Here is a 24,552-nt window from a genome sequence, read left to right on the forward strand (position 1 = left end):
TTTAAGGTACTAGTAAAGAGGAGGGGCCACGGAACCCCTTTGAAAGGAGATTGGAAAGATAAGTTCTCCATCAACCAAGGGATAAGAGGTTTGGTGAAGAAATTCTCTGCATCCAACCTGTCATCAATGCTCTTTCATGTTCTATATGCGACTGGACAGTCCTGCAAGACATGGAGCAAATATTCTGAGTTGCTGCCACAAACACCGCACAAAGCAGACTGAGCTATATTTCTCCGATCACGCTCCTCATTCGTAAGAAGTGCATTTTGGCTACCAACCAGCAGAAACTGCGAAGCCTTTATAGGCAAAGATGGAGAGCCAATCATCCCCAAATTGTAACCGATACGGTCATAATTCCAATTATTTTCACCACATAGTCACAGACTTTTTCATCTCTCATGTTCGATGTTACCTGTTTGGGCAATCCTCCAGATAAGGTTCCTCTCAAATTGTTTCCAAATGTGAGAGATACCTTTTCAAGCGTTAGACATACGTTGAAGAGGCTTCATCAAAGGGATGGTATTATCACCACACCTATATTTACTGCGGAGGACCTGTACCCAGAGAGAATCCCTATTATGAATTAACTTCTAGGCCAGTTTCATCAGATTTGCATCGTTCATCACTCTGGCGGATCTAAACCCCAGGCCTCCAGATTTCTTCGGAGAGCATAGCTTTTTCCAGCTAAGTAAGTGGATTTTCTTACCAGAGTTATTACCTCCCCAAACGAAGCTCCTGCATATACTATCAATCTTATCACAAACCCTCAAGGGAATTCTCATGGTTTGCATAATATAGGTTGGAATTGAAGCTAGAGCCGATTGGGTCAAAGTAACTCTGCCTGCCAGAGAGAGATTACGAGCCTTCCACGTACTCAACCGACTTATCATCCTATCAATAATAAACTGAAAGTCCTCGGTTTTAGTACGGCCATGGAGGAGAGAAACACCCAAGTATTTGCCCAAGTTTGAAGTTAGTCGCATACCTAAGGCTTCACTCAGTGCCCTCTTACGACTGAAACTCACATTCTCAGAGAAGTAGACGCAAGACTTATCATAACTAACTTTTTGACCAAAACACCGACAAAACAACTCAAGAATACCGCGAGTTAACTCCACCTGCTCTATTGATGCTTTCCCAAATAGAACGATATCATCAGCAAAACATAAATGTGACAGCTTCGAACCTCCCCTATTCAGAGTGATTGGCTCCCAAATATTATACTTAACTGCCATTGTGATAATTTGTGATAGCCATTCGAATAATAATAGTACTTTAAATGCAGTATCATATTTAAATTTTCTTTTTCTAATTTTGTATCTTCTTGGATCCTGAAGATAGAAAAAGTTGTGATCAAAATAGGATATATATTATTAATTTTATAATTTTTTTAGTGATTTTAATTTTATAATTTAAATATATTACATATTATTTTTTTACTATAATTGAAATTATATTTTTTCTTTTTTTATCTCTCTCATTCGTCTTTCACTTATTTTATCTCTCTTATTTTTATATTTATTTATTATTTTTATATATTATTATCAAATATTAAGGAATAATTATAAATTTAACAATTAAAATATATAACATGATATTCTCTAATTATAATTAAAATTAAATTAAAATTAAAATTAAAATATAATTATATTATATTATTATTTAACAATCAAAATATATCACATAAAACTCTCTCATTAAAATTAAGATAAAATATTTATTCTAAAATTAATAAATTCCATTTTTTTATCTCCTTATTTATTTCTCTTCTCTTTTCTATTTCTCTCTATCATTTTCACTCTATATATAACTTATAATTTATATTTTATATTAGTAAGTTGATAAATTAAAATATGTCACAAAATATATATTCTTTCCCTCCAAAATTAACAATCCCACTCTTTTCTTTTCTTATTCTTTTTTTTATCTTTCTCTCTCTTTTCTCTCACATTTTCTATCTCTTTTTACATTTCTATTTTACAAAAAATAAAATTAATTAAATAAAATAATTTAAATAAATTCATAAAATTATAAAAAATACATTAAATTTATAATTAAATATATTAAAAAAATGATCCCATAATATTGTTTACATAAATATTATTATTATTATTATTATTATTATTATTATTATTATTTGCATACTTTTTTAGTTTTTTTATTTAGTTTCGAATTTTTACTATTTATTTTTTTAATTTATATTTTTATTCTTATTTCTTCAAATATTTATTACGGATAATTTAACTAATAGAAACTTTTTTTCATATAATTTTTTTATAAAAATAGTTTGATTATATAAATATTTAATTTTTTGTCATAATTTATAATATCAAAACAAAATCGATATAATTTTAAAAAATTTATATTTTGATAATATTATTACTGACAAACACCCTAGTTATTCAATAAAAATTGACCAAATTATTGGACGAAATCACATTGGTTTCACATCATTTCTATCATAATCTTTATGCATGTGCACACGTTCACACTTCACACAAGCAACGCAAGTAGCCACTAAGTTACAATATAATGGTCAGCATACCAAGAAAAATGAGAAATGGGGAATGCATTGAAGAAATCATAGCCGGCTATTTTGGACCTTATATTATACGTTCAGCAAACTTCATTATTAACCAAATGACAATAATCATGCCATCAAAACATGCGTAACCTCTTGTTTTTGTTGAAACCACTTTTTTCTATTCAAACGTGGTTCCGAGGAGATCATAATTATTGGTGGGATTTTAAATCGTAACAAAACTACAGAAGTATATATTCTACGGGATACAGTGCATAGTCAATGAAATAGTTTGTCTGAATCTAAGTCTACGGAGTAATTCCTTTCATAAAATAGAGAAAAAAACTTTTTAATAAAATAATGTTTGAACAATAAGGATGTAATACATGACAATATTTTAGTATATATTTAGACAAATTTAATTTTATTCGACGAACCTAAAATAATTAATCGAACCGAAAATTAGTCAACGAAATTTAAATAAACAATAAAATCATTTCATATACCATATACTCAGCTCACTGTACTATTTAATTAAAAAATATTTTTACTCCATTTCCTCATAAAAAATAGTGATCTGATTCAAACGTCATGGCCTTGGAACCATACTTGTACTTTTATGGTTAATTAATATTATTAAGTTGAACTATTGGGACTGAACTAAACGGATATTCGGTAATAGGTTAATAATAGCAGTATTTTACTATTTGACTTACCTTTTGGATCCCATAATAAAGTGCACAAGAAGCACAATCATGAATGACGAACAAGATTAAAGATTCCCACCGATGTTTAACCAACTTAATTATTGTTGAGTTTATTTTAGAATATTATAGATGAATATGATATTTATATCTTGTTATGATTTTATATTAATTTAATTTTATCATTATGATTAAATTATATTAAATTTTGTGCCTATAAATAAATATTTTTTATTATACATTATAAATTAAATATCTAAATACAAAATTTAAGTCTACAATTCATCACAAATTCAACCGAGGCATCCTCTTAACATTATGAGAATTTTTTATTACTCAAACTTTCCGTAGAAAATTTGTTTATTACACAAATTCATCTGTCACGTACTCACGGAAAAAAATATAATATTTTATAATAGTATTGAAATATGATGTGGTGTTTAATTAGAATATAAAAAGTACAAATCGAATGATCAGATTTGTCACTTCAAACACAAATTGAATTAATTTGTATATCTTACTCAAATTGAATTTTCATATTTTATTTTTTTCTTTTTTTTTAACAAATCTGAACATCCAATTTGTTTAATAATAATTTAAAAAAATCATATATTAAAAAAATATCAATCTTTTTAACAAGGTTAATATTATAATACTTAAAAAGTAGTATTTACTTATTAAAAAAATTAAATATTAATATTTAATTTAAAAAAATAAATAATTTTAAAAAAATTAAAACTTATTACAAAAAATAAATTAAGTAAAATTTAGACATTAGTTTATAAGCACCATAAAATTCACTTTTTTAACAATTATATATTACACACCAATTCTTCAGTATAAAAAAATAGCTGAATATTCGCTAGTAGCAATAATTTATATCTTTTGTATAAAAATATATTAATTTTTTAATACATTAAAAAATTAAAAGATAGTTATTATTTTGAAAAGAAACACTATTTTACTTATCCTTGGGATAATTGGATCCAATACTGTGCACAAATCATGAATGAAAGGACAAAATTAAAGACTCCCCATACGTTTAAGCAACTTAATTATGATTACCGTCATCACAACAAACACACCTCATAGCTCATAGGACCATATATAGAAATCGGTAATAATAATAATATTATTAATAAAATCTTTTAACTTTTTAAAATAATTAAATACATTAATAATTTAAATCTTCTATATTTTTAATTTATAATCTTAAATATAAGTCTTTAGAATATTCTGATCATGAAGCCAAAAATCCTCACCTTCCATCCATTAATGCAAATAAAACCACACACAACAACACCTCTCTTCAAAAACACCCCAAAGCCAAGACCAAAAACACCTCTCTCTCTCTCTCTCTCTCTCTCTCATGGCTACCACAGACCCGCCAGAGAAGCTGAAATTAGAAACAAGCTTCGACTATGAGAAGAACGAAGAGAAAAAAGGAGAAGAAGAAGAAGTGTCGCCGGTTGAAGAAGTGCGACTAACGGTTTCGAACACTGACGATCCAGGCCAACCAGTGTGGACCTTCAGAATGTGGTTCTTAGGTCTAATCTCATGCGCGCTATTATCTTTCCTCAACCAGTTCTTCGCTTACCGTACGGAGCCACTCATCATAACTCAGATCACCGTTCAGGTCGCCACACTTCCCATCGGTCACTTCATGGCGGCGGTGCTGCCAACTACCAAGTTTCGCCTCGGATCCAAAACGATGTCGTTTAACCCCGGCCCCTTTAACATGAAGGAGCACGTGCTCATAACCATATTCGCGAATGCGGGTAGCGCTTTCGGGTCCGGGTCACCCTATGCGGTGGGTATTGTGAACATAATTAAGGCCTTTTATGGACGCAGCATCTCTTTCTTTGCTTCCTGGCTTCTCATCATTACTACTCAGGTTAATCACTTCCTCCTTCAATTATCCACTTCATTATTAGTAATAACAATAATTAATTAATTACCTTTTATATCCATCTTATTATAATTTAAAATTAATTAAATAATTATATAAAATATGATTTAAGTCTTTATTTGCCATATATATATACCTTTGTTCATGGTGATGACGTCAAAGTCTCATGATTGCCGTTGCCAATTCCCAATTATTTTACTTGAAAATTGTGTTTTGTGAATAATGACAATTTTGAGCTATCTATGAATGATTTATACTTTTTATTGCTCTAGATTGCGGTTGATGTATTATATTCTTGTGTTTGATGATTGATAGTTACAACTTACAACCTAACTCTATTATTGGTTTATTGTAGTATAAACGTATGTATGTATGTATTTATGCACGTACTTGCTTATAATGAATTTAATTTGTTAATATTTGTAGTGAAACTTAATTTTAAAAGATATATAGAGATATTTAGAGATCACGATTCTTGTGTTTCGATAGATTCCTGTTTGAAGCAGGAATTCTTATGCGTTTTTCTTGCTCCATGCTTATGTCGTGATTGTTATTTTGTCATCCTTAGCTTTCATTTTTATTCTCAATTGTTGTAATAATTTTTATTTGGCTTTCAGAAAAGAATAATTTATAGTATTCAATAATAATAATAATAATAATAATAATAATAATAATAATAATATTGAGTATATAGGTTCTGGGTTATGGATGGGCTGGGTTGCTAAGGAAGTACGTTGTGGAACCAGCTCATATGTGGTGGCCTGGCACTCTCGTTCAAGTCTCACTTTTCCGGTATTCACTTTTTCCTTCTTCTACTCTTTATTTATTTAATTATTTATATTTTATTTTAGACAAAAGCCCAAAAGATATACTATTAAGAGGTTTAATTTGTTAGGATATTTCCACCCTAGGATTTAACGTCAACTATTAGGGGTGACTAAATAAATTGGAAGTTAGATATCAAGCTCTTATAAAATTCGGTATAGCAATTAATTAATGACAGATCAATTAAAATATGTATTAACTTTTTTTTACATTATTGTTATCCAGTTACTTGGAGAGTAACTTTGACTTGTATTATTGAAAGATACTTTTAAAAGTCAATTCTATGGTGGTTATTATTTAATATTTAATTTTTGTTTAATTTATTTTTAGAGTAAATATCTTTTTTGGTTTTTAACTATTTGTTTGATAGATTTTTCGCTCCCTAAAAAATCTAAAAACCCAAATCGGTTCTTATCTATTTTGATATATATACATTCCAGTTTTTGGTTAGGGATCAAAAAAACATTTATTCAAAGTAGATAGGGACTGGAACATACATATATCAAAGTAGATAAAAATTGATTTGAGTTTTTAAATTTTTTAGAAGTGAAAAATCTATCAGACAAATGGTTAGGAATTGAAAAGGACATTTATTCTTATTTTTATAATAAATTTTAAAAAATATTTATTTTTAATTAAATATTTATTTTTAATTTTTTATAAATGAAATATTATTTGTTACTTGTTAGACATAGTGGCAATCACCATTCTCAAATGGCATGAACCGTCAATTAAGAGTTAAGTTTTTAATAATATTAAATATATTAGAAAATGGAGTAGAACTGTCTCAAACGTGACTTGTGTGAGCAATAATCAGCTGATTGATATAAGATAAGAAAAATTGTGCATCGAAATAGCCGAACCCTCCTCATATGAAGTCAAGAAAATAGGGGACTGTGGCCTTGTGGGACAAGGAGATAACTGATAAGTATGTTTGCGTATTTTGTGGAAAAGAAAAAAAAAGAAGAGAAGAAATATAGTCCGACAAACCCAGTTGACTTCAATAATAACGAGAGAGTTAATAACTTAATATCAACTATTTAAATTCTCCTTTCACACCCAGACCACAAGGAAAGAAAGAAGAAAAAGGCTTTCCCTTCACACTGCACAAAGTAGTTGACTATGATCCGTTAATTATTGTTCCGGGTCTTCAAACAAAAAAACAAAAAGTCATATTTTGGGCATTAAAATATGGGCCAGGCCTTGTTGACTACCAAAAATGTCTGAATTGAATCTTCCACACAAAAAACAAGAGGTCATATCTGGGGCATTAAAAAATGGGCCAGAACCTTGTTGACTACTAAACAGGTTTTACTTGTATACTGGTAATGAAATTATTTTAAATATGAAATTTATAAAAAAAAGAAAAGAAGTGTGTATGTTAGGGTCTTGACCCAAAAAAAAAATATTGCGCTTGGGACATGTTTTGATTTATTTTTTGTCAACTTAAATTAAATTTTAAGTATATATTTACCTTGCTAGAAACTATACCAGATTCAAATCTTAACCATGACTAAGAAGTTGCTATATAAAACTCATGAGAAGGGGAGAGGATGTGTGTGTTAGGATGTAACTTGAAAAAAAAGTATATGGAAGAATCGAAAAAAATTGTATAAAATAAAATACTTACCAATTAAAAGGGTTAATAATCAGAGTGATAAAAAAAAAATAACAGGAAACGTTTTAAATTGGTCTATAAAAAATATCAATAAATTAGTTTTTTAATTGACACCTCATAATTCAAACCAATTTGAAGCATCTACAACACTAAATTAAAACACGAGTCATACTATTTTGACCATTATACTATGATAAATGGATAAGTTCAATTAAATTAAAAGAATTTAAATTTTTTATTGTGTTAAAAGAATTTTACACATATATCTAATCACATATTGTTATATGATAAAAAATAATTAATTTTTAAATTTACTACTTAAAAATCTATAAATTCAAATAGATGAAGTGCAGAACTCTTTATCACATCAAAATCAAGCTCAAATTAAAAAACAAAATGTCAAAACATTTTTCATATGATGACGTTTAACGTATAAACATTTGTTGGTATGCAGAGCTTTGCATGAGAAAGACAACAGCCATGGAATTTCACGGGCAAAGTTCTTCTTCATTGCACTAGTGTGCAGTTTTTCATGGTACGTGGTACCTGGATTCTTCTTCACAACGCTAACAAACATCTCATGGGTCTGTTGGGTGTTCTCCAAATCAGTAACAGCTCAACAACTAGGCTCAGGCATGAGAGGCTTAGGCCTTGGAGCCATCACACTTGATTGGAGCGCCGTGGCATCGTTCTTGTTCAGTCCTCTCATCTCGCCCTTTTTCGCCATTGTCAATGTCTTTGTTGGCTATGCAATGATAGTATATGTGGTTATTCCTATTGCATATTGGGGTTTGAATGTGTATAATGCAAATAGATTCCCTATTTTTTCATCACATTTGTTCACAGCTCAAGGTCAACCTTATAACATATCTGCTATTGTTAATGACAAGTTTGAGTTGGATATTGCCAAGTATCAAGAGCAAGGAAGAATCAATCTTAGTGTCTTTTTTGCTCTCACTTATGGTTTTGGATTTGCTACCATTGCATCTACCATCACACACGTTGCTTGCTTCTATGGAAGGTAATACAATGCTGCTTATGTTATCTTAATTTGCAACCATGTTTGATTTAATGCAGCAATATGTTCCAAAATTTCCATAGCTCTTAGTTATAATTCAAAATTATTTGAAGTTGGAATTTTGATCTACCGAAAAAAAAAAATGCAGGGAGATTATGGAACGTTATCGTGCTTCATTCAAAGGCAAAGAAGATATCCACACAAAACTGATGAAGACATACAAAGACATACCATCTTGGTGGTTTCATTTGTTGCTAGGTGTTGCTTTAATGGTTTCTCTAGCACTATGCATCTTTTTAAAAAACCAAGTTCAAATGCCATGGTGGGGACTTCTCTTTGCCGCGGTCTTAGCCTTTGGATTTACCCTTCCAATTAGCATCATTACTGCCACCACAAACCAGGTGAGTTAAAATCTTCACTCCCCAAGAACGGGGAAACTGTTAAATACCAATTATTTTTTATTCAGAGAAGTTTAAGTTATTAAGCAAAGAGTCAAAGACACATAACTGAAATATGTTTATGCTCTTTGAACAGACACCAGGGTTGAATATCATCACCGAGTATGTCTTTGGTCTCATATACCCTGGAAGACCAATTGCAAATGTTTGCTTCAAAACTTATGGCTATATCAGCATGTCTCAAGCCGTCTCGTTTCTCAGTGATTTCAAGCTTGGACACTACATGAAAATCCCCCCAAGATCAATGTTCTTGGTGCAGGTATATTTTTTATGAACAATTTCAGTCCCTTCCTCGTCAAAAAATTTTGCAGAGTTCATATGTTAGTTTAATTATAATTGTTTATTTACTGTGATCCAATAAAAAAATAACAAGAAAGAAGAAATGACATTCATAAGGAAAAATGCATGCACATAAGCTGATATATTAATTGTTGCATAGGTAGTGAGATATTGATTCAGTTCTGCATTATATTGCTCATATATATAGTTCAACATTCAAGATAAGAATAATCACAGTATCTATTATCTAGATTTGAATGAAGTATAAGAGCTCTATCATTTTATATAGGACTTGTTAAGGATGCAATCATAGAAACAGATTTTCTCAATGAAAAGAGACTTTTTGATATACTAAATATTTGTAGATGGTAATTGAATATATCATGCCATGTGAAATCCAACTCTAATGGTATTACAAGTGTCCCATGTTTTGTGTTTTCTCTCAAATTCTTAATCCGTTTTATTCATAAATATATGCAGTTCATAGGTACAATGCTTGCTGGAACTATCAACATAGGGGTAGCATGGTGGTTGCTAAACTCTATCAAAAACATATGCCATGATGATCTCCTTCCAGAAGGTAGTCCCTGGACATGCCCCGGTGACCGTGTATTCTTTGATGCATCAGTAATCTGGGGATTGGTAGGACCAAAGAGAATCTTTGGCTCCAAAGGAAACTACAGTGCAATGAATTGGTTCTTCCTTGGTGGTGCAATAGGGCCAGTAATTGTTTGGCTATTGCACAAGGCATTCCCTAAACAGTCATGGATACCCTTCATCAACCTCCCAGTTCTCCTTGGAGCAACCGGGATGATGCCACCGGCCACACCATTGAACTACAATGCCTGGATTTTCTTCGGAACCATTTTCAACTTCTTTGTGTTCCGGTACAGAAAGGGCTGGTGGCAGAGATATAACTACGTCCTATCGGCCGCCCTTGATGCTGGGGTGGCGTTTATGACTGTGCTGCTGTTCTTTTCTCTGGGATTGGAGAACAAGAGTATTAGTTGGTGGGGAAATGATGGTGAACATTGTCCATTAGCATCTTGTCCAACAGCCAAAGGCATTGTGGTTGATGGTTGCCCAACACACTAAGTAATTGGTTCTTATCACTATAATAATGTGACTCTTAATTGTTTCTATTCACAGCAACATTAGCACTCAAATTATGTAATGAAACTTGCAAATTAAGTCAATGTAATATGTAGTAAGCTGAACAGAATCTATTGTGCAAAGAAAATATAGTTGGTGTTATATATCGTTTGCTAGTCTCTTAATGTTAAAATGACTCTCAATTTGTTCATGGAGAAGGGAATGTATGATAAAGGAATAAGGACTAAACAAATGAGGCTTCTCATTTCTGAATAATATATACAATTAAAGTTTAAGAGGATGCAGTAATTAGTTTAGTAATCCTATTTAATAATGCGTATTATTATTATTATTATTATTGCAAATAACAAATTTGACATTTGCTGATGGATTATTGTTAGGCAAGTTCTATGGTATAGATAGTAATTTAGTATCTACAGGTGTAGATAGTCGGTGACAAGCTGTGGTTATGACAAGTGGTATAAGTAGGGGACAAATTGTTATTTATTTCAGAGAGGTTGCAGGAAAAGTTTAATAGAATCACGTGAGGGGAGTCATAATTAGGTTGGATAATAAAATGTTATAATGAGTAATTAATTTTGGCTGATTAGGGGCCCAAACCTTGGCCCTTTTTTTGTTTTTGGACAAAAACATTTTGTGTGTGTCATAGGCCTTTACAGTAAATACCTAAAAATTCAGAAATCACTGCAACTATGGTAACCAAAATACAACAAGGAGAATAACGTCACTGAAACTACTATGGCAAAGAAAAAATAAACCTGACCTATAGAAAAAATAGTTGATCCGCCATTTTAGTGAGTGAAACCCATTCCCAGTTCCCAGCAGTTGCTGACCGCAGGAAGCATGGTTCTCATGAAACGACAACGCTTTGCTGCTAAAAAAAAAAGAAAGAAAGCACGAAGAATACCCAGAATGTATCTCCTCCCAAGTCCCAACCCTTCTTCCAGTTCTCCCATATCCTTCTGTCAAAAGAAACGGTAACTGTAGACTCACCGGCGCAATCTACCGCACCCGCCCATTGCAGTCATGGGCAGGCGTGAAACACAGAAGCCTCCCCTCCTAACCCTAGGCCCCCATCTCCATTTTTTTGTTATCTCCTTCCTTCCCCCTAAATTAAAACGGAAACCCTAGAGGTACTGCCGGAAGTAGAGAGCTGACGTAGCCATCCGTTGCAGTCAGGGACTTGCCTCTCCATCCCGTCGATGTTCTCGGAAGAACCACACCCGGTTAGGTCTCCTTCCTGGCCCTATACCGGCGACGTCGTTTGGTTACAGTATTCCTTCGGAGGTCAGTGCCCACTGCTAGTGGATGAATTAATCTTACCCAGCAGCACTTTTGCAGTCTGTTGTCCTGCTCGTCGCGTGGTCTCCCTGTTGATCGTGCTTTTGGCCCTTTGCTGAAACTGCTCAGAGAGTAGGTAATGGGCTTTTTTTGTAATTATTGCTCTATGTTTTTTATTCTTCACTCAGAATATCTTGTTTTTAGATTCTGCTAACCCTACTCAGATTGAAATTTGAATATAGTTGTATTATGGTCTTGTTTTCTTGTTTTCGGTTGATCTTTGAGTGCTATCTTTGACAAAGCATTCTCAGTTTCTGTGTTTGGAAGAAAAAATACACATACTTTCTATTATAACTATTCAATAAGTATCTGATTAATTATTATTCGAATGTTGTGGTTAAAATTTTTTATTGATTGATGATTTGGTTACCGATTTCCTTTGCTTGAATTTGTTAAGTTGATAGTGTGTTAAATTGGTTTGCTGTTGCCGTTTTAAGTTGCAAATTTTTTTAGGGTTTTGCGATTTTGATTGTCGGATTATCTATTCAGGTGTTGTGGTTGTTTATTTGTTAAATTGTTGTTGTGTGTACCTATTGTTGTGTTTGAAATCATTGAGTTGCCATTTTCTTCTCAAATTACTAATTTGCTAATTTGGTAAATTGTTGTTATGGTGATATTTGAGATTGTGGTTGGCTATTACTGGGTTGCTGAGTTTTTCTATGAAGGTCTTATTCTTGTTAAATTGTTCTTGTTTCCATGAATAACTTGTCCTTGTGGTCTATAGTTTCATTAGGTTTAGGTTTGAGATAGCTTTGATGTATTTTGGTAATTGTGATGTCTTTTGATGAGATGTGGCCTAGAACAGCCTTTGATTTGGTTTATATATGGTTGACAGCCTAGAACCTGCTAGTACTATTCAGATTCTGCTAACCGTACTCAGATTGAAATTTGAATGTAGCTGTATTATGTTCTTGTTTTGTTGTTTTCGGTTGATCTTTGAATGCTATCTTTGACTATACATTCTCAGTTTCTATGTTTGTAGGAAAAATTATACACTTACTTTCTATTATACGTGTTCAATAATTATTCGATTAATGATTATTTGAATGTTATGTTTTAAATTTTTGAATGAATGATGATTTGGTTATTGATTTCCTGGTCTTGAATTTGTTAAGTTGATAGTTTCTTAAATTGGTTGGCCGTTGCTGTTTAAGTTATTAAATTTTTACGGTTGTTGCAGTTTGCTAATTGCTGGAATTTCTATTCAGGTCTTGTGGTTGTTTATTTGTTAGGGTGTTGTTGTGTGTACCTATTGTTCTCAAATTATTACTTTGGTAATTTGGTACTTTGTTGATGTCGTGATATTTGAGATTGAGATATGCTATTCTTGGATTGTTGAGTTGTTGAATGAAGTTCTTCTTTTGTTTAAATTGTTCTTGTTTTCATGCATAACTTGTCCATGTGGTCCAAAGTTTTATTATGTCTTGGTTTGAGATAGCTTGGATGCATTTTTTGGTAATTGTGATGTTATATAATGAGATCTAGCCCTTAGTAGCCTTTGATTTGGTTTATATATGGTTGATGGCATGGAACTTAGTAGAGGTAAAGGCATGTAATTTTATAGCAGAATTAGTTATTATTTTGAAAACCAACTTCTACAACTTAATAGATGGAGTGCTATGGTGGGATGGGCAAGGCAAACGGTTTGTCTCCAGATGAAAGTGAAAATGAGTTAGGCCTTTCAAACAACGACATTGTTGATGAGGATGACTTAAGAAAGGTTGAGTTGTTGTCGGATGAAGATGGTCGTGAATATGGAGACGTGACTGGGTTGAGTGCAGAGGATATAATGAAAAAGGTATTTCGAAGTGAAGAGCATGCATATGAGTTTTATTGTAGGGTAGGGAAATGCAATGGATTTGGGGTCCGTATAGGAGACTATGCAAAGGATGAAGATGAGATTGTAGTGAGAAGGAGGTTCTTCTGTAATAGGGCTAGCCTAAGGGATGGAAAACACTACAACAGACTAGACAGGAAGAGATGCCATAGGCCTAAGACACACACAAATTGCCAGGCCTTGATGTCTGTATACCTTGATAAGGGTAGCTCGGTTTGGAAGGTTCGAAAAGTAATCCTCGAGCATAACCACGAATTAATACCGAGGAAAATGGTTCACATGATCCGAAGTTTCCGGGCGATATCGGGTTCCGCAAAGGCCCACATGGATGGAATGCATGCGTATGGGTTGCCGACGTCTAAGATACTGTGGTACATGGCTGTGATTGCGGGTGGTTATTCTTGTTTGGGTTTTACCAAGAAAGACGCATACAACTATATTGATCGGTCGAAGCATGCAAAGGTGGTTGATGGAGACATGAACGCTGCTATAGTCTACCTGGAAGGCAAGGCAGCTGCTGATCCCATGTCTACGACCCGGTACAATTTGACTGAAGAAGGTTGATGAGCGGATAATTTATACTCTTTTTGGCATTGTTTTTAGGTAGTTTTTAGTAAGTTCAAGCTACTTTTAGGGATGTTTTCATTAGTTTTTATGTTAAATTCACATTTCTGGACTTTACTATGAGTTTATGTATTTTTCTGTGATTTCAGGTAATTTCTGGCTGAAATTGAGGGACTTGAGCAAAACTCTGAAAAAGGCTGACAAAAGGACTGCTGATGCTGTTGGAATCTGACCTCCCTGCACTCGAAATGGATTTTCTGGAGCTACAGAACTTCAAATGGCGCGCTCTCAACGGTGTTGAAAAGTAGACATCCAGAGCTTTCCAGCAATATATAATAATCCATACTTTATTCGGAAATTGACGACGTAAATTGGTGTTAAACGCCAAGTACATGCTGCTGTCTGGAGTTAAACGCCAAAAACACGTCATGATCCGGAGTTGAACGCCCAAAACACGTTATAACTTGGAGTTCAACTCCAAGAGAAGCCTCAGCTCGTGGATAGATCAAGCTCAGCCCAAGCATGCACCAAGTGGGTCCCGGAAGTGGATTTATGCATTAATTACTTACTCATGTAAACCCTAGTAGCTAGTCTAGTATAAATAGGATAATTTACTATTGTATTAGACATCTTTTGACAGTTTAGTCTTTGATTATTTGGTCTTTTGATCATTCAGGGGGCTGGTCATTCGGCCATGCCTGAACCTTTCACTTATGTATTTTCAACGGTGGAGTTTCTGCACACCATAGATTAAGGGTGTGGAGCTCTGCTGTACCTCAAGTTTCAATACAATTACTATTACTTTCTATTCAATTCTCTTTTATTCTTATTCCAAGATATACGTTGCACAACACTTTGATGAATGTGATGATCCGTGACACTCATCATCATTCTCTCCTATGAACGCGCGTGATTGACAACCACTTCCGTTCTACTCTAGGCCGGGCGCATATCTCGTAGATTCTCCAACAGAATCTTCGTGGTATAAGCTAGATAGATGGCGGCATTCATGGGGATCCGGAAAGTCTAACATTGTCTGTGGTATTCCGAGTAGGATCCCGAGAATCCGGAAAGTCTAACCTTGTCTGTGGTATTCCGAGTAGAATTCCGGTATTGAATGACTGTGACGAGCTTCAAACTCTTGAAGGCTGGGCGTGATGACAAACACAAAAGAATCAAGGGATTCTATTCCAACCTGATTGAGAACCGACAGATGATTAGCCGTGCTGTGACAGAGCATTTGGACCATTTTCACTGAGAGGATGGGATGTAGCTATCAACAAGGGTGATGCCTCCAGACGATTAGCCGTGCAGTGACAGCGCATAGGACCATTTTCCCGAGAGGATTAAAAGTAGCCATTGATGATGGTGATGCCCTACATACAGCTTGCCATGGAAAGGAGTAAGAAGGATTTGATGAAGGCAATAAGAAAGTAGAGATTCGAAAGGATTCTAGCATCTCCACACGCCTATTTGAAATTCCCACTATTAATTTACATAAGTATTTCTATCCCTTTTTATTTTCCATTTATTATTAATTTTCGAAACCCATAACCATTTAATCTGCCTAACTGAGATTTACAAGGTGACCATAGCTTGCTTCATACCAACAATCTCTGTGGGATCGACCCTTACTCACGTAAGGTATTACTTGGACAACCCAGTACACTTGCTGGTTAGTTGAACGGAGTTGTGTCCACACATAGGTGCCATAATAATGATTCCATACAACAACAAAGAATACAACATTGATGTGATCACAATTTCGTCCACCAAGTTTTTGGCGTCGTTGCCGGGGATTGTTGAGTTTGGACAACTGAAGGATCATCTTGTTGCTCAGATTAGGTAATTTTCTTTTCAAAAATCTTTTTCAAAATTTTTCTTTTCTTTTTCATTTTTTTTACTTTGTTTTCGAAAAAAAATTAATAAAAATCCAAAAAAATTAAAAAATCATAAAAATCAAAAATATTTTGTGTTTCTTGTTTGAGTCTTGAGTCAATCTTTAAGTTTGGTGTCAATTGCATGCTTTTAAAAATTTTTCTTGCATTCTTCGAAAATTCCATGCATTCATAGTGTTCTTCATGATCTTCAAGTTGTTCTTGATAAGTTCTCTTGTTTGATCTTGATGTTTTCTTGTTTTGTGTTGTTTGTTGTTTTTCATGTGCATTTTTTGTTTGTTAGAATCCATGCATTAAAAATTTCTAAGTTTGGTGTCTTGCATGTTTTCTTTGCATCAAAAATTTTTCAAAATTATGTTCTGGATGTTCATCAGGATCTTCAAAGTGTTCTTGGTGTTCATCTTGACATTCATAGTGTTCTTGCATGCATCTTGTGTTTTGATCCAAAATTTTCATATTTTGGGTCATATTTGTGTTTTTCTCTTTCATCATTAAAAATTCAAAAATAAAAAAAATATATTTTCCTTATTTTTCTCATAATTTTCGAAAATTTGAGTTGACTTAGTCAAAAATTTTCAAAATTAGTTGTTTCTTACAAGTCAAGTCAAATTTTCAATTTTAAAAATCTTATCTTTTCAAAATCTTTTTCAAAAATGATATCTTTTTCATTTTTTTTCTATTTTTCGAAAAATTCAAAAATCTTTTTCAAAATATTTTCAAAATCTTTTTCTTATCTTTATATCAAAATTTTCAAAAACTCACTAACAATTAATGTGAGTGATTCAAAAATTTGAAGTTTTGTTACTTGCTTGTTAAGAAAGGTTCAATCTTTAAGTTCTAGAATCTTATCTTGTAGTTTCTTGTTAGTGAAGTAAGTAATTTTAAATTTTTGAATTAAATCTTTTTATCTTTTATCATATCTTTTTCAAAAATTTTATCTTTTTTAAAATTTGATTTCAAAATATCTTATTTAACTTCTTATCTTCTTATCTTTTTAAATTTTGATTTCAAATCTTTTTCAATCAACTAACTAACTTTTTGTTTGTTTCTTATCTTTTTCAAAACCACCTAACTACTTTTCCCTCTTTAATTTTCGAAAATATCTCACTTCTTTTTCAAAAATTCTTTTTGTTCTAAATTTTAATTTTAATTATATCTTATATTTAATTTTCGAAAATTACTAACCCCTTTTTCAAAATTATTTTCGAAATTCTCCCTCTCTTTTCTTATTCTATTTAATTATTTATTTACTAACACTTCTCTTCATCTAAAAATCCGAACCATTCTCCTTTCCTTATCCCCTTTCTTTTTCTACTAACATAAAGGAATCTCTATACTGTGACATAGAGGATTCCTCTTTCTTTTCTTGTTTTCTCTTTCATATGAGCAGGAACAGGAAAAAAGGCACTCTTGTTGAAATTGATCCTGAACCTGAAAGGACTTTGAAAAGGAAACTAAGAGAAACTAAATTACAACAATCCAGAAACAACCTTTCAGAAATTTTCGAACAAGAGAAGGAGATGGCAGCCGAAAATAATAATAATGCAAGGAGAATGCTTGGTGACTTCACAAAGCCAACGTCCAAATTTGATGGAAGAAGCATCTCCATTCCTGCCATTGGAACCAACAACTTTGAGTTGAAACCTCAGCTAGTTGCCTTAATGCAACAAAACTGCAAGTTTTATGGACTTCCATCTGAAGATCCTTATCAGTTTTTAACTGAGTTCTTGCAGATCTGTGAGACTGTAAAGACGAATGGAGTTGATCCTGAAGTCTACAGACTCATGCTTTTCCCTTTTGCTGTAAGAGACAGAGCTAGAATATGGTTGGATTCACAACTTAAGGATAGCTTGGACTCCTGGGATAAGCTGGTCACAGCTTTCTTGGATAAATTCTTTTCTCCTCAAAAGCTGAGCAAGCTGAGAGTGGATGTTCAAATCTTCAAACAAAAAGATGGTGAATCCCTCTATGAAGCTTGGGAAAGATACAAGCAGCTGACCAAAAGATGTCCATCTGACATATTTTCAGAACGGACCATATTAGATATATTCTATTATGGTCTATTTGAATTTTCGAAAATGTCACTGGACCATTCTGCAGGTGGATCTATTCACCTAAAGAAAACGCCTGAAGAGGCTCAAGAACTCATTGATATGGTTGCAAACAACCAATTCATGTACACTTCTGAGAGGAATTCCGTGAATAATGGGATACCTCAGAAGAAAGGAGTTCTTGAAATTGATGCTCTAAATGCCATATTGGCTCAGAACAAAGTGTTGACTCAACAGGTCAACATGATCTCTCAAAATCTGAATGGATGGCAACATGCATCCAACAGTATTAAAGAGGCTGCTTCTGAAGAAGCTTATGATCCTGAGAACCCTGCCATGGCAGAGGTTAATTACATGGGTGAACCTTATGGAAACACCTATAACTCATCATGGAGAAATCATCCCAATTTCTCATGGAATGATCAACAAAAGCCTCAACAAGGCTTTAACAATGGTGGACGCAATAGGCTGAGCAATAGCAAGCCTTTTCCATCATCTTCTCAACAACAGACAGAAAATTCTGACCAAAACACTTCTAATTTAGCCAATCTAGTCTCTGATCTGTCAAAGGCCACTTTCAGTTTCATGAGTGAAATAAGATCCTCCATCAGAAATCTGGAGGCACAAGTGGGCCAGTTGAGTAAGAAAGTCATTGAAACTCCTCCCAGTATTCTCCCAAGCAATACAGAAGAGAATCCAAAAGGAGAGTGCAAGGCCATTGATATAATCAATATGGCCGAATGCACAAGGGAGGAGGAGGACGAAAATCCTAGTGAGGAAGACCTCCTGGGACGTCCCTCAAGCAAGAAGGAGTTTCCTATTAAGGATCCAAAAGAATCTGAGGCTCATATAGAGACCATAGAGATTCCATTAAATCTCCTTCTGCCATTCATGAGCTCTGAAGACTATTCTTCCTCTGAAGAGGATGAAGATGTGACTGGAGAGCAAGTTGCTCAATATTTAGGAGCTATCATGAAGCTGAATGCCAAGTTGTTTGGTAATGAGACTTGGAAAAGTGAACCTCCCTTGCTCATTAGTGAACTGAATACCTGGATTCAGCAAATTTTACCTCAAAAGAAACAAGATCCTGGCAAGTTTTTGATACCTTGTACCATAGGCACCATGACCTTTGCAAAAGCTCTGTGTGATCTGGGGTTAGGGATAAATCTTATGCCACTCTCTGTAATGGAGAAGCTGGGGATCATTGAGGTACAACCTGCCTTGTTCTCATTACAACTGGCAGACAAATCATTGAGACAAGCTTATGGATTAGTAGAGGACGTGCTAGTAAAGGTTGAAGGCCTTTACATTCCTGCTGATTTCATAATCTTAAACACTAGGAAGGAAGAGGATGATTGCATCATCCTTGGAAGACCTTTCCTAGCCACAGCAGGAGCTGTGATAGATGTCAACAGAGGTGAATTAGTCCTTCAATTAAATGAGGACTACCTTGTGTTTAAGGCACATGGCCATCCCTCTGTGACAAAAGAGAGCAAGCATGAAGAGCTTCTCTCAGTTCAGAGTCAAGAAGAGCCCCCACAGTCAAACTCTAAGTTTGGTGTTGGGAGGCCACAACCAAACTCTAAGTTTGGTGTCAAGACCCCATATCCAAACTCTAAGTTTGGTGTTGGGACTATACAACATTGACCTGATCACCTTGTGGCTCCATGAGAGCCACTGTCAAGCTATTGACATTAAAGAAATGCTTGTTGGGAGGCAACCTAATTTTATTTATCTAATTTTTATTTTATTTTATTTTATTTTTATTTTGTGTTTTATTAGGTACATGATCATGAGGAGTCACGAAAAAAATATAAAAATTAAAAACAGAATAAAAAACAGCAGAAGAAAAATCACACCCTGGAGGAAGCACAGGCTGGCGTTCAACGCCAGTAAGGAGCATCTGGCTGGCGTTCAACGCCAGAACAGAGCATGAATCTGGCGCTGAACGCCAGAAACAAGCAACATTCTGGCGCTGAACGCCAGGAATGTGCCTAGAAGAAAAGCTGGCGCTGAACGCCAGTAACAAGCATGAAACTGGCGTTCAACGCCAGAAACATGCTTTACATGGGCGTTGAACGCCCAAAACGTGCACCACTCGGCATTCAAACGCCAGAATGGTGTGCAAAGGCATTTTACATGCCTATTTGGTGCAGGGATGGAATTCCTTGACACCTCAGGATCTGTGGACCCACAGGATCACCTCAGGATCTGTGGACCCCACAGGATCCCCACCTTACCTCCTAATCCTATTTTCACTCTTCCCCATGTCACACTTCCCAAAAACCCTTCACCAATCACCTCAATCTCTCTTCCCAATTACCCCCTTCACCACTCACATCCATCCACTCTTCCCCATAAACCCCACCTACCTTCAAAATTCAAAAACATTTTCCCACCCAATCCCACCCTAAATGGCCGAACCTACCCTCCCCCCTCTCCCTATATATACCCTTCCATTCTACTTCATTTTCACACAACACTACCCCCTCTACTATACCTTAGCCGAACCCACACTCCACCTTCTCCTCCATATTTTCTTCTTCTTCTTCTTCTCTTCTTTCTTCTCTTACTCGAGGGCGAGCAATATTTTAAGTTTGGTGTGGTAAAAGCATAGCTTTTTTGTTTTTCCATTACCATCAATGGCACCTAAGGCCGGAGAATCCTCTAGAAAAGGAAAAGGGAAGACAAAAGCTTCCACCTCCGAGTCATGGGAGATGGAAAGATTCATCTCCAAAAGCCACCAAGACCACTTCTATGATGTTGTGGCAAAGAAGAAGGTGATCCCTGAGGTCCCTTTCAAGCTCAAGAAAAATGAGTATCCGGAGATCCGACATGAAATCCGAAGAAGAGGTTGGGAAGTCCTAACCAACCCCATGCAACAAGTCGGAATCGTAATGGTTCAAGAGTTCTATGCCAATGCATGGATCAGTAGGAACCATGATCAAAGTATGAACCCGAGTCCAAAGAATTATCTCACAATGGTTCGGGGGAAATACTTAGATTTTAGTCCGGAAAATGTGAGGTTGGCGTTCCACTTGCCCATGATGCAAGGAGATGAACGCCCCTACACTAGAAGGGTCAACTTTAATCAAAGGTTAGACAAAGTCCTTATGGACATATGTGTGGAAGGAGCTCAATGGAAGAGAGACTCCAAAGGCAAGCCAGTCCAACTAAGAAGACTGGACCTCAAGCCTGTAGCTAGAGGATGGTTGGAATTCATTCAACGCTCTATTATTCCCACTAGCAACCGATCTGAAGTTACTATAGATCGGGCCATCATGATTCATAGCATCATGATTGGAGAGGAAGTAGAAGTTCTTGAAGTCATCTCCAATGAAATCTACAAAATAGCCGAAAAGCCCTCCACCATGGCAAGGCTAGCTTTTTCTCACCTTATTTGCCATCTATGTTACTCAGCTGGAGTTATCATAGAATGAGACATCTCCATTGAAGAGGATAAGCCCATCACCAAGAAGAGGATGGAGCAAGCAAGAGAGACCCTCCACGGTTCTCAAGAGATGCATGAGGAAGCTCATCATCAAGAAATTCCTGAGATGCCTCAAATCATTCTGGATATCGTTCTGGATATCGTTCGTTCTGGATATCGATGATCATTAGATATCAATGACGATTTAAGTGCATCGGTACATAGATCTGGGGAAAAAATAGTTTAACAATCGATAGGGACATCTATAAATGGATCAAACCGCAAATCCATTGTCCTCTGGAATACAGAGGTGTACCTTCATCAGATCATCAGCCCGACCCATGTAGTGTTGCCTAATGAAGGACAATGTCTCCTTGCAGAATGCGACAGGATTTAGAGCCACTTGCTGCATTATCAATATCATCCGTTAGTTTCCATTATGGCACTCGTGCTTACAATATACATAACAAAAGTTGGAGTAGTTATTAAACACTTGGTAAAACACCGTTTAAACACTTAAACTAGTTTAGCATGGTGAAATTAAAATTGGCGGACAAACGACATCATTCGGGGTTTAGGCGACATACTGAGAATGTCGTCGGAAGCCACCAGATGCGCCTATCTGCTTGCTCATCAGTCAGCATAGTAGCCAGCAGAGTCAGCACCTGCACGAAGCGTCACAGTCGACATATTTCCAATTGTTAAAACAAAGCTTATCAATACAAACTATTAGACTAAGACAAGTAACAGTGAGCCGACTAAATGTTAGTTCAAACAACTTTACATCATCCACAACTTCCTCTCCCGATTGCAACGTCCACAAAGCTTGCCTGTCTCCCTGCCAGTATTCATTAAAGATCAGCACCTCCTTGCAGGGTTTGATCAAACGAAATTAGAAGTCGTTGAAAGAAAATTTTAGCAAAGAACAATTGGAAAAAATAGTAGCATAGTAAAGGCGAAGAAATTTACTGGGACTTCAAGGCAAAACTAGCAATATGTGAAATATGAGGAAGGAGTCATAATTAAACTAGCAGATGGGAGGATTGCGACAGATGTACACAGAAAAGTGATTATTCAATACTTTATTCCTGGGCCGAAGCCCAACAAAGCCGAAAAAGTTGAGAGGAAATTTGAAGATCAAAGCATGAGACGTTTTGCAAAGTGTTTACTCCTTATTTCATTAATATTTAACAACAATTCAACTATGTTATTATCATATATCAACTAGGCTGTGAGATTCAATGATATTTGAGAAATACATTACAAGAAATTGTTCATTGAAATTATTTATAATGCATGATTTTGGTATTAATTATATAGCTTACAATTTTCCAAGGGACTTGATGAACCTTTTTATCTTTATGGACTTAGATATTTGAATGGAATGGATCACCCAACATCCTAATTTTTTTGGGATGCTGTAAATGCAGACCGAACCATGGGCCTAAGGCCCAAATTTAATTTTCCCATTTCTTAACCAACTGAATTCTTTGGTGGCCAAAAAACGCATGATTCTTTGACTTTTCCAAAAGCTGAAAAATAAATGGGGTTGGGGCGGAGCGGTTGTACTAAACTTTAGGGGATTGACCAAAAAACAAAAACTTTGGGGAAGAGCCATGCAGAAAATTACCGATGTTACCAACTAATAACTCCTTCAAGTAATGAGCTAATAAGAAATTCACAATGCTACACGGATGGCTTATTGTGATCCTTCATGAAAGAATCCGGTTAAATATGTCCAATGAGAAATGAAAACACAAATTTAAGATGCATACGGTGATGGAAGTTTCGGTTGACTAAAGCACCTTTACAAACCACTAGCACATGCAAGTAACTACTGAAAAAATTAAACTATTAAAGTAAATTGACGAATGAGGCCACGTAATTCATCGAGAGCTTTCGACTGAATACGTATGCAACGACCGCTAACTCAACAGTCACAAAGTTGACACCGGCGGAGGGACGGAACACAACGTCAATATACTGCACAGTTGTCCGGCATGATATTTTATTTCTCCAACTCATAAAGGTCATGTAAACTCCACAAAGGCGGGAACTAAGGAAGGTTATAGTACTTACAGGTGGGAGGTCTCCATCATCCATGAAGCCCGGTGCACCCACTCGGTAAAAGAGAGGGACTCCTTATCACCGTGGGCATGAATGGTGTATCGACAGGAATCATTGGCAGAAACGAACTCTAGCCGCCGCTATAAAAAATTTGTCAAATGAATTCGGGAAACAAAGAAGCATTAGCTCGTGATAAAAAAATCTATAGATATAAAAAACCTCGAAATAAAACAGTGTTCCAGTGAGAGACCAACAGTGAGTCCTTGCAGCATTGCTACCTTGAGTGGTTGTTGCTTAACAGTGCTAGACTGTGATGCAGGCCTTGTACCCTTTTTGTAGTCAGAATTTTTTGCATGTTCAAGGTTTGTGTTTACAGCATTCATCCCAGCACCGATCTTAGCTATAATAGCATCGACATCGTTAGTAACAGCCACCGCGTCGACATCCTCACAAGCCAGCTTCGGCTTTCGGTGAGACTCCTTCTTTTGCTTCTTTGTGTCGTGCACAGCAATACCTTTACTTGAACCATACCTCTCCTGGTGCGTTAGCGGCCTTTCTCGTCCTTTTGCATATTCTGACCATAGTATCTCCAGTAGGGTTTCGTGACCATCAACCGTACGCTTTAATCTCCTCTGCCTGAGTCTCAACAAAATCTGGAAACCCAAAGAAAACAAGTTTCTTAAAAAATATAGAGACAGAGTTGAAAGATAACATCAACTAAAGAGATCCATTTGGAAATGATCGTTATGCAACCCACCTCACGCACTTTGTCAAACATGTCGACGATAAGATCATCTGATGTGGAAAATACCTCCTCAGTCACAGCCAGCATCTGCTTTGCCTCTTCCACACCGGAGTCATCTTTCAAAGTCATATGAGGACCCCTAACTTTCAGTAGAGTAGCCTTCCCCTTGATCGG

The 24,552-nt window shown here is 35.2% G+C and overlaps 2 protein-coding genes and 1 non-coding gene across 5 annotated transcripts; 2 read left to right on the top strand and 1 right to left on the bottom strand.

Moving 5' to 3' along the window:
• Positions 1 to 4,484: 4,484 nt before the first annotated feature.
• LOC130955345 (oligopeptide transporter 4-like) lies at positions 4,485 to 10,590 on the top strand. Its single transcript, XM_057882186.1, has 6 exons — positions 4,485 to 5,119; positions 5,829 to 5,926; positions 8,032 to 8,598; positions 8,744 to 8,996; positions 9,130 to 9,312; positions 9,813 to 10,590. The coding sequence occupies exons 1-6, from the start codon at positions 4,595 to 4,597 to the stop codon at positions 10,425 to 10,427; spliced, it is 2,241 nt and encodes a 746-aa protein (XP_057738169.1). The 5' UTR covers positions 4,485 to 4,594; the 3' UTR covers positions 10,428 to 10,590.
• A 569-nt stretch (positions 10,591 to 11,159) lies between these two features.
• Positions 11,160 to 14,993, top strand: LOC130954734 (protein FAR1-RELATED SEQUENCE 11-like). Of its 3 annotated transcripts, none has more exons than XM_057881498.1 (3): positions 11,160 to 11,862; positions 13,396 to 14,226; positions 14,337 to 14,993. In XM_057881498.1, exon 2 carries the CDS (start codon positions 13,396 to 13,398, stop codon positions 14,185 to 14,187), a length of 792 nt encoding a protein of 263 aa, XP_057737481.1. In that variant the 5' UTR covers positions 11,160 to 11,862; the 3' UTR covers positions 14,188 to 14,226; positions 14,337 to 14,993. The 3 variants fall into 3 exon arrangements, with proteins under 3 accessions (XP_057737481.1, XP_057737479.1, XP_057737480.1); XM_057881496.1 differs by having other exon boundaries at positions 13,396 to 14,182; XM_057881497.1 differs by lacking the exon at positions 11,160 to 11,862 and having other exon boundaries at positions 11,872 to 14,182.
• Positions 14,994 to 18,001: 3,008 nt separating this feature from the next.
• On the bottom strand, positions 18,002 to 18,105 carry LOC130959175 (small nucleolar RNA R71). The gene has a single exon (XR_009078270.1). It is a non-coding gene; the product is annotated as a small nucleolar RNA R71 (small nucleolar RNA).
• Between the last annotated feature and the right edge of the window lie 6,447 nt (positions 18,106 to 24,552).

This window comes from Arachis stenosperma, chromosome 10 (assembly GCF_014773155.1).
Source record: "Arachis stenosperma cultivar V10309 chromosome 10, arast.V10309.gnm1.PFL2, whole genome shotgun sequence".
In the NCBI taxonomy this organism is placed as follows: Eukaryota; Viridiplantae; Streptophyta; class Magnoliopsida; order Fabales; family Fabaceae; genus Arachis; species Arachis stenosperma.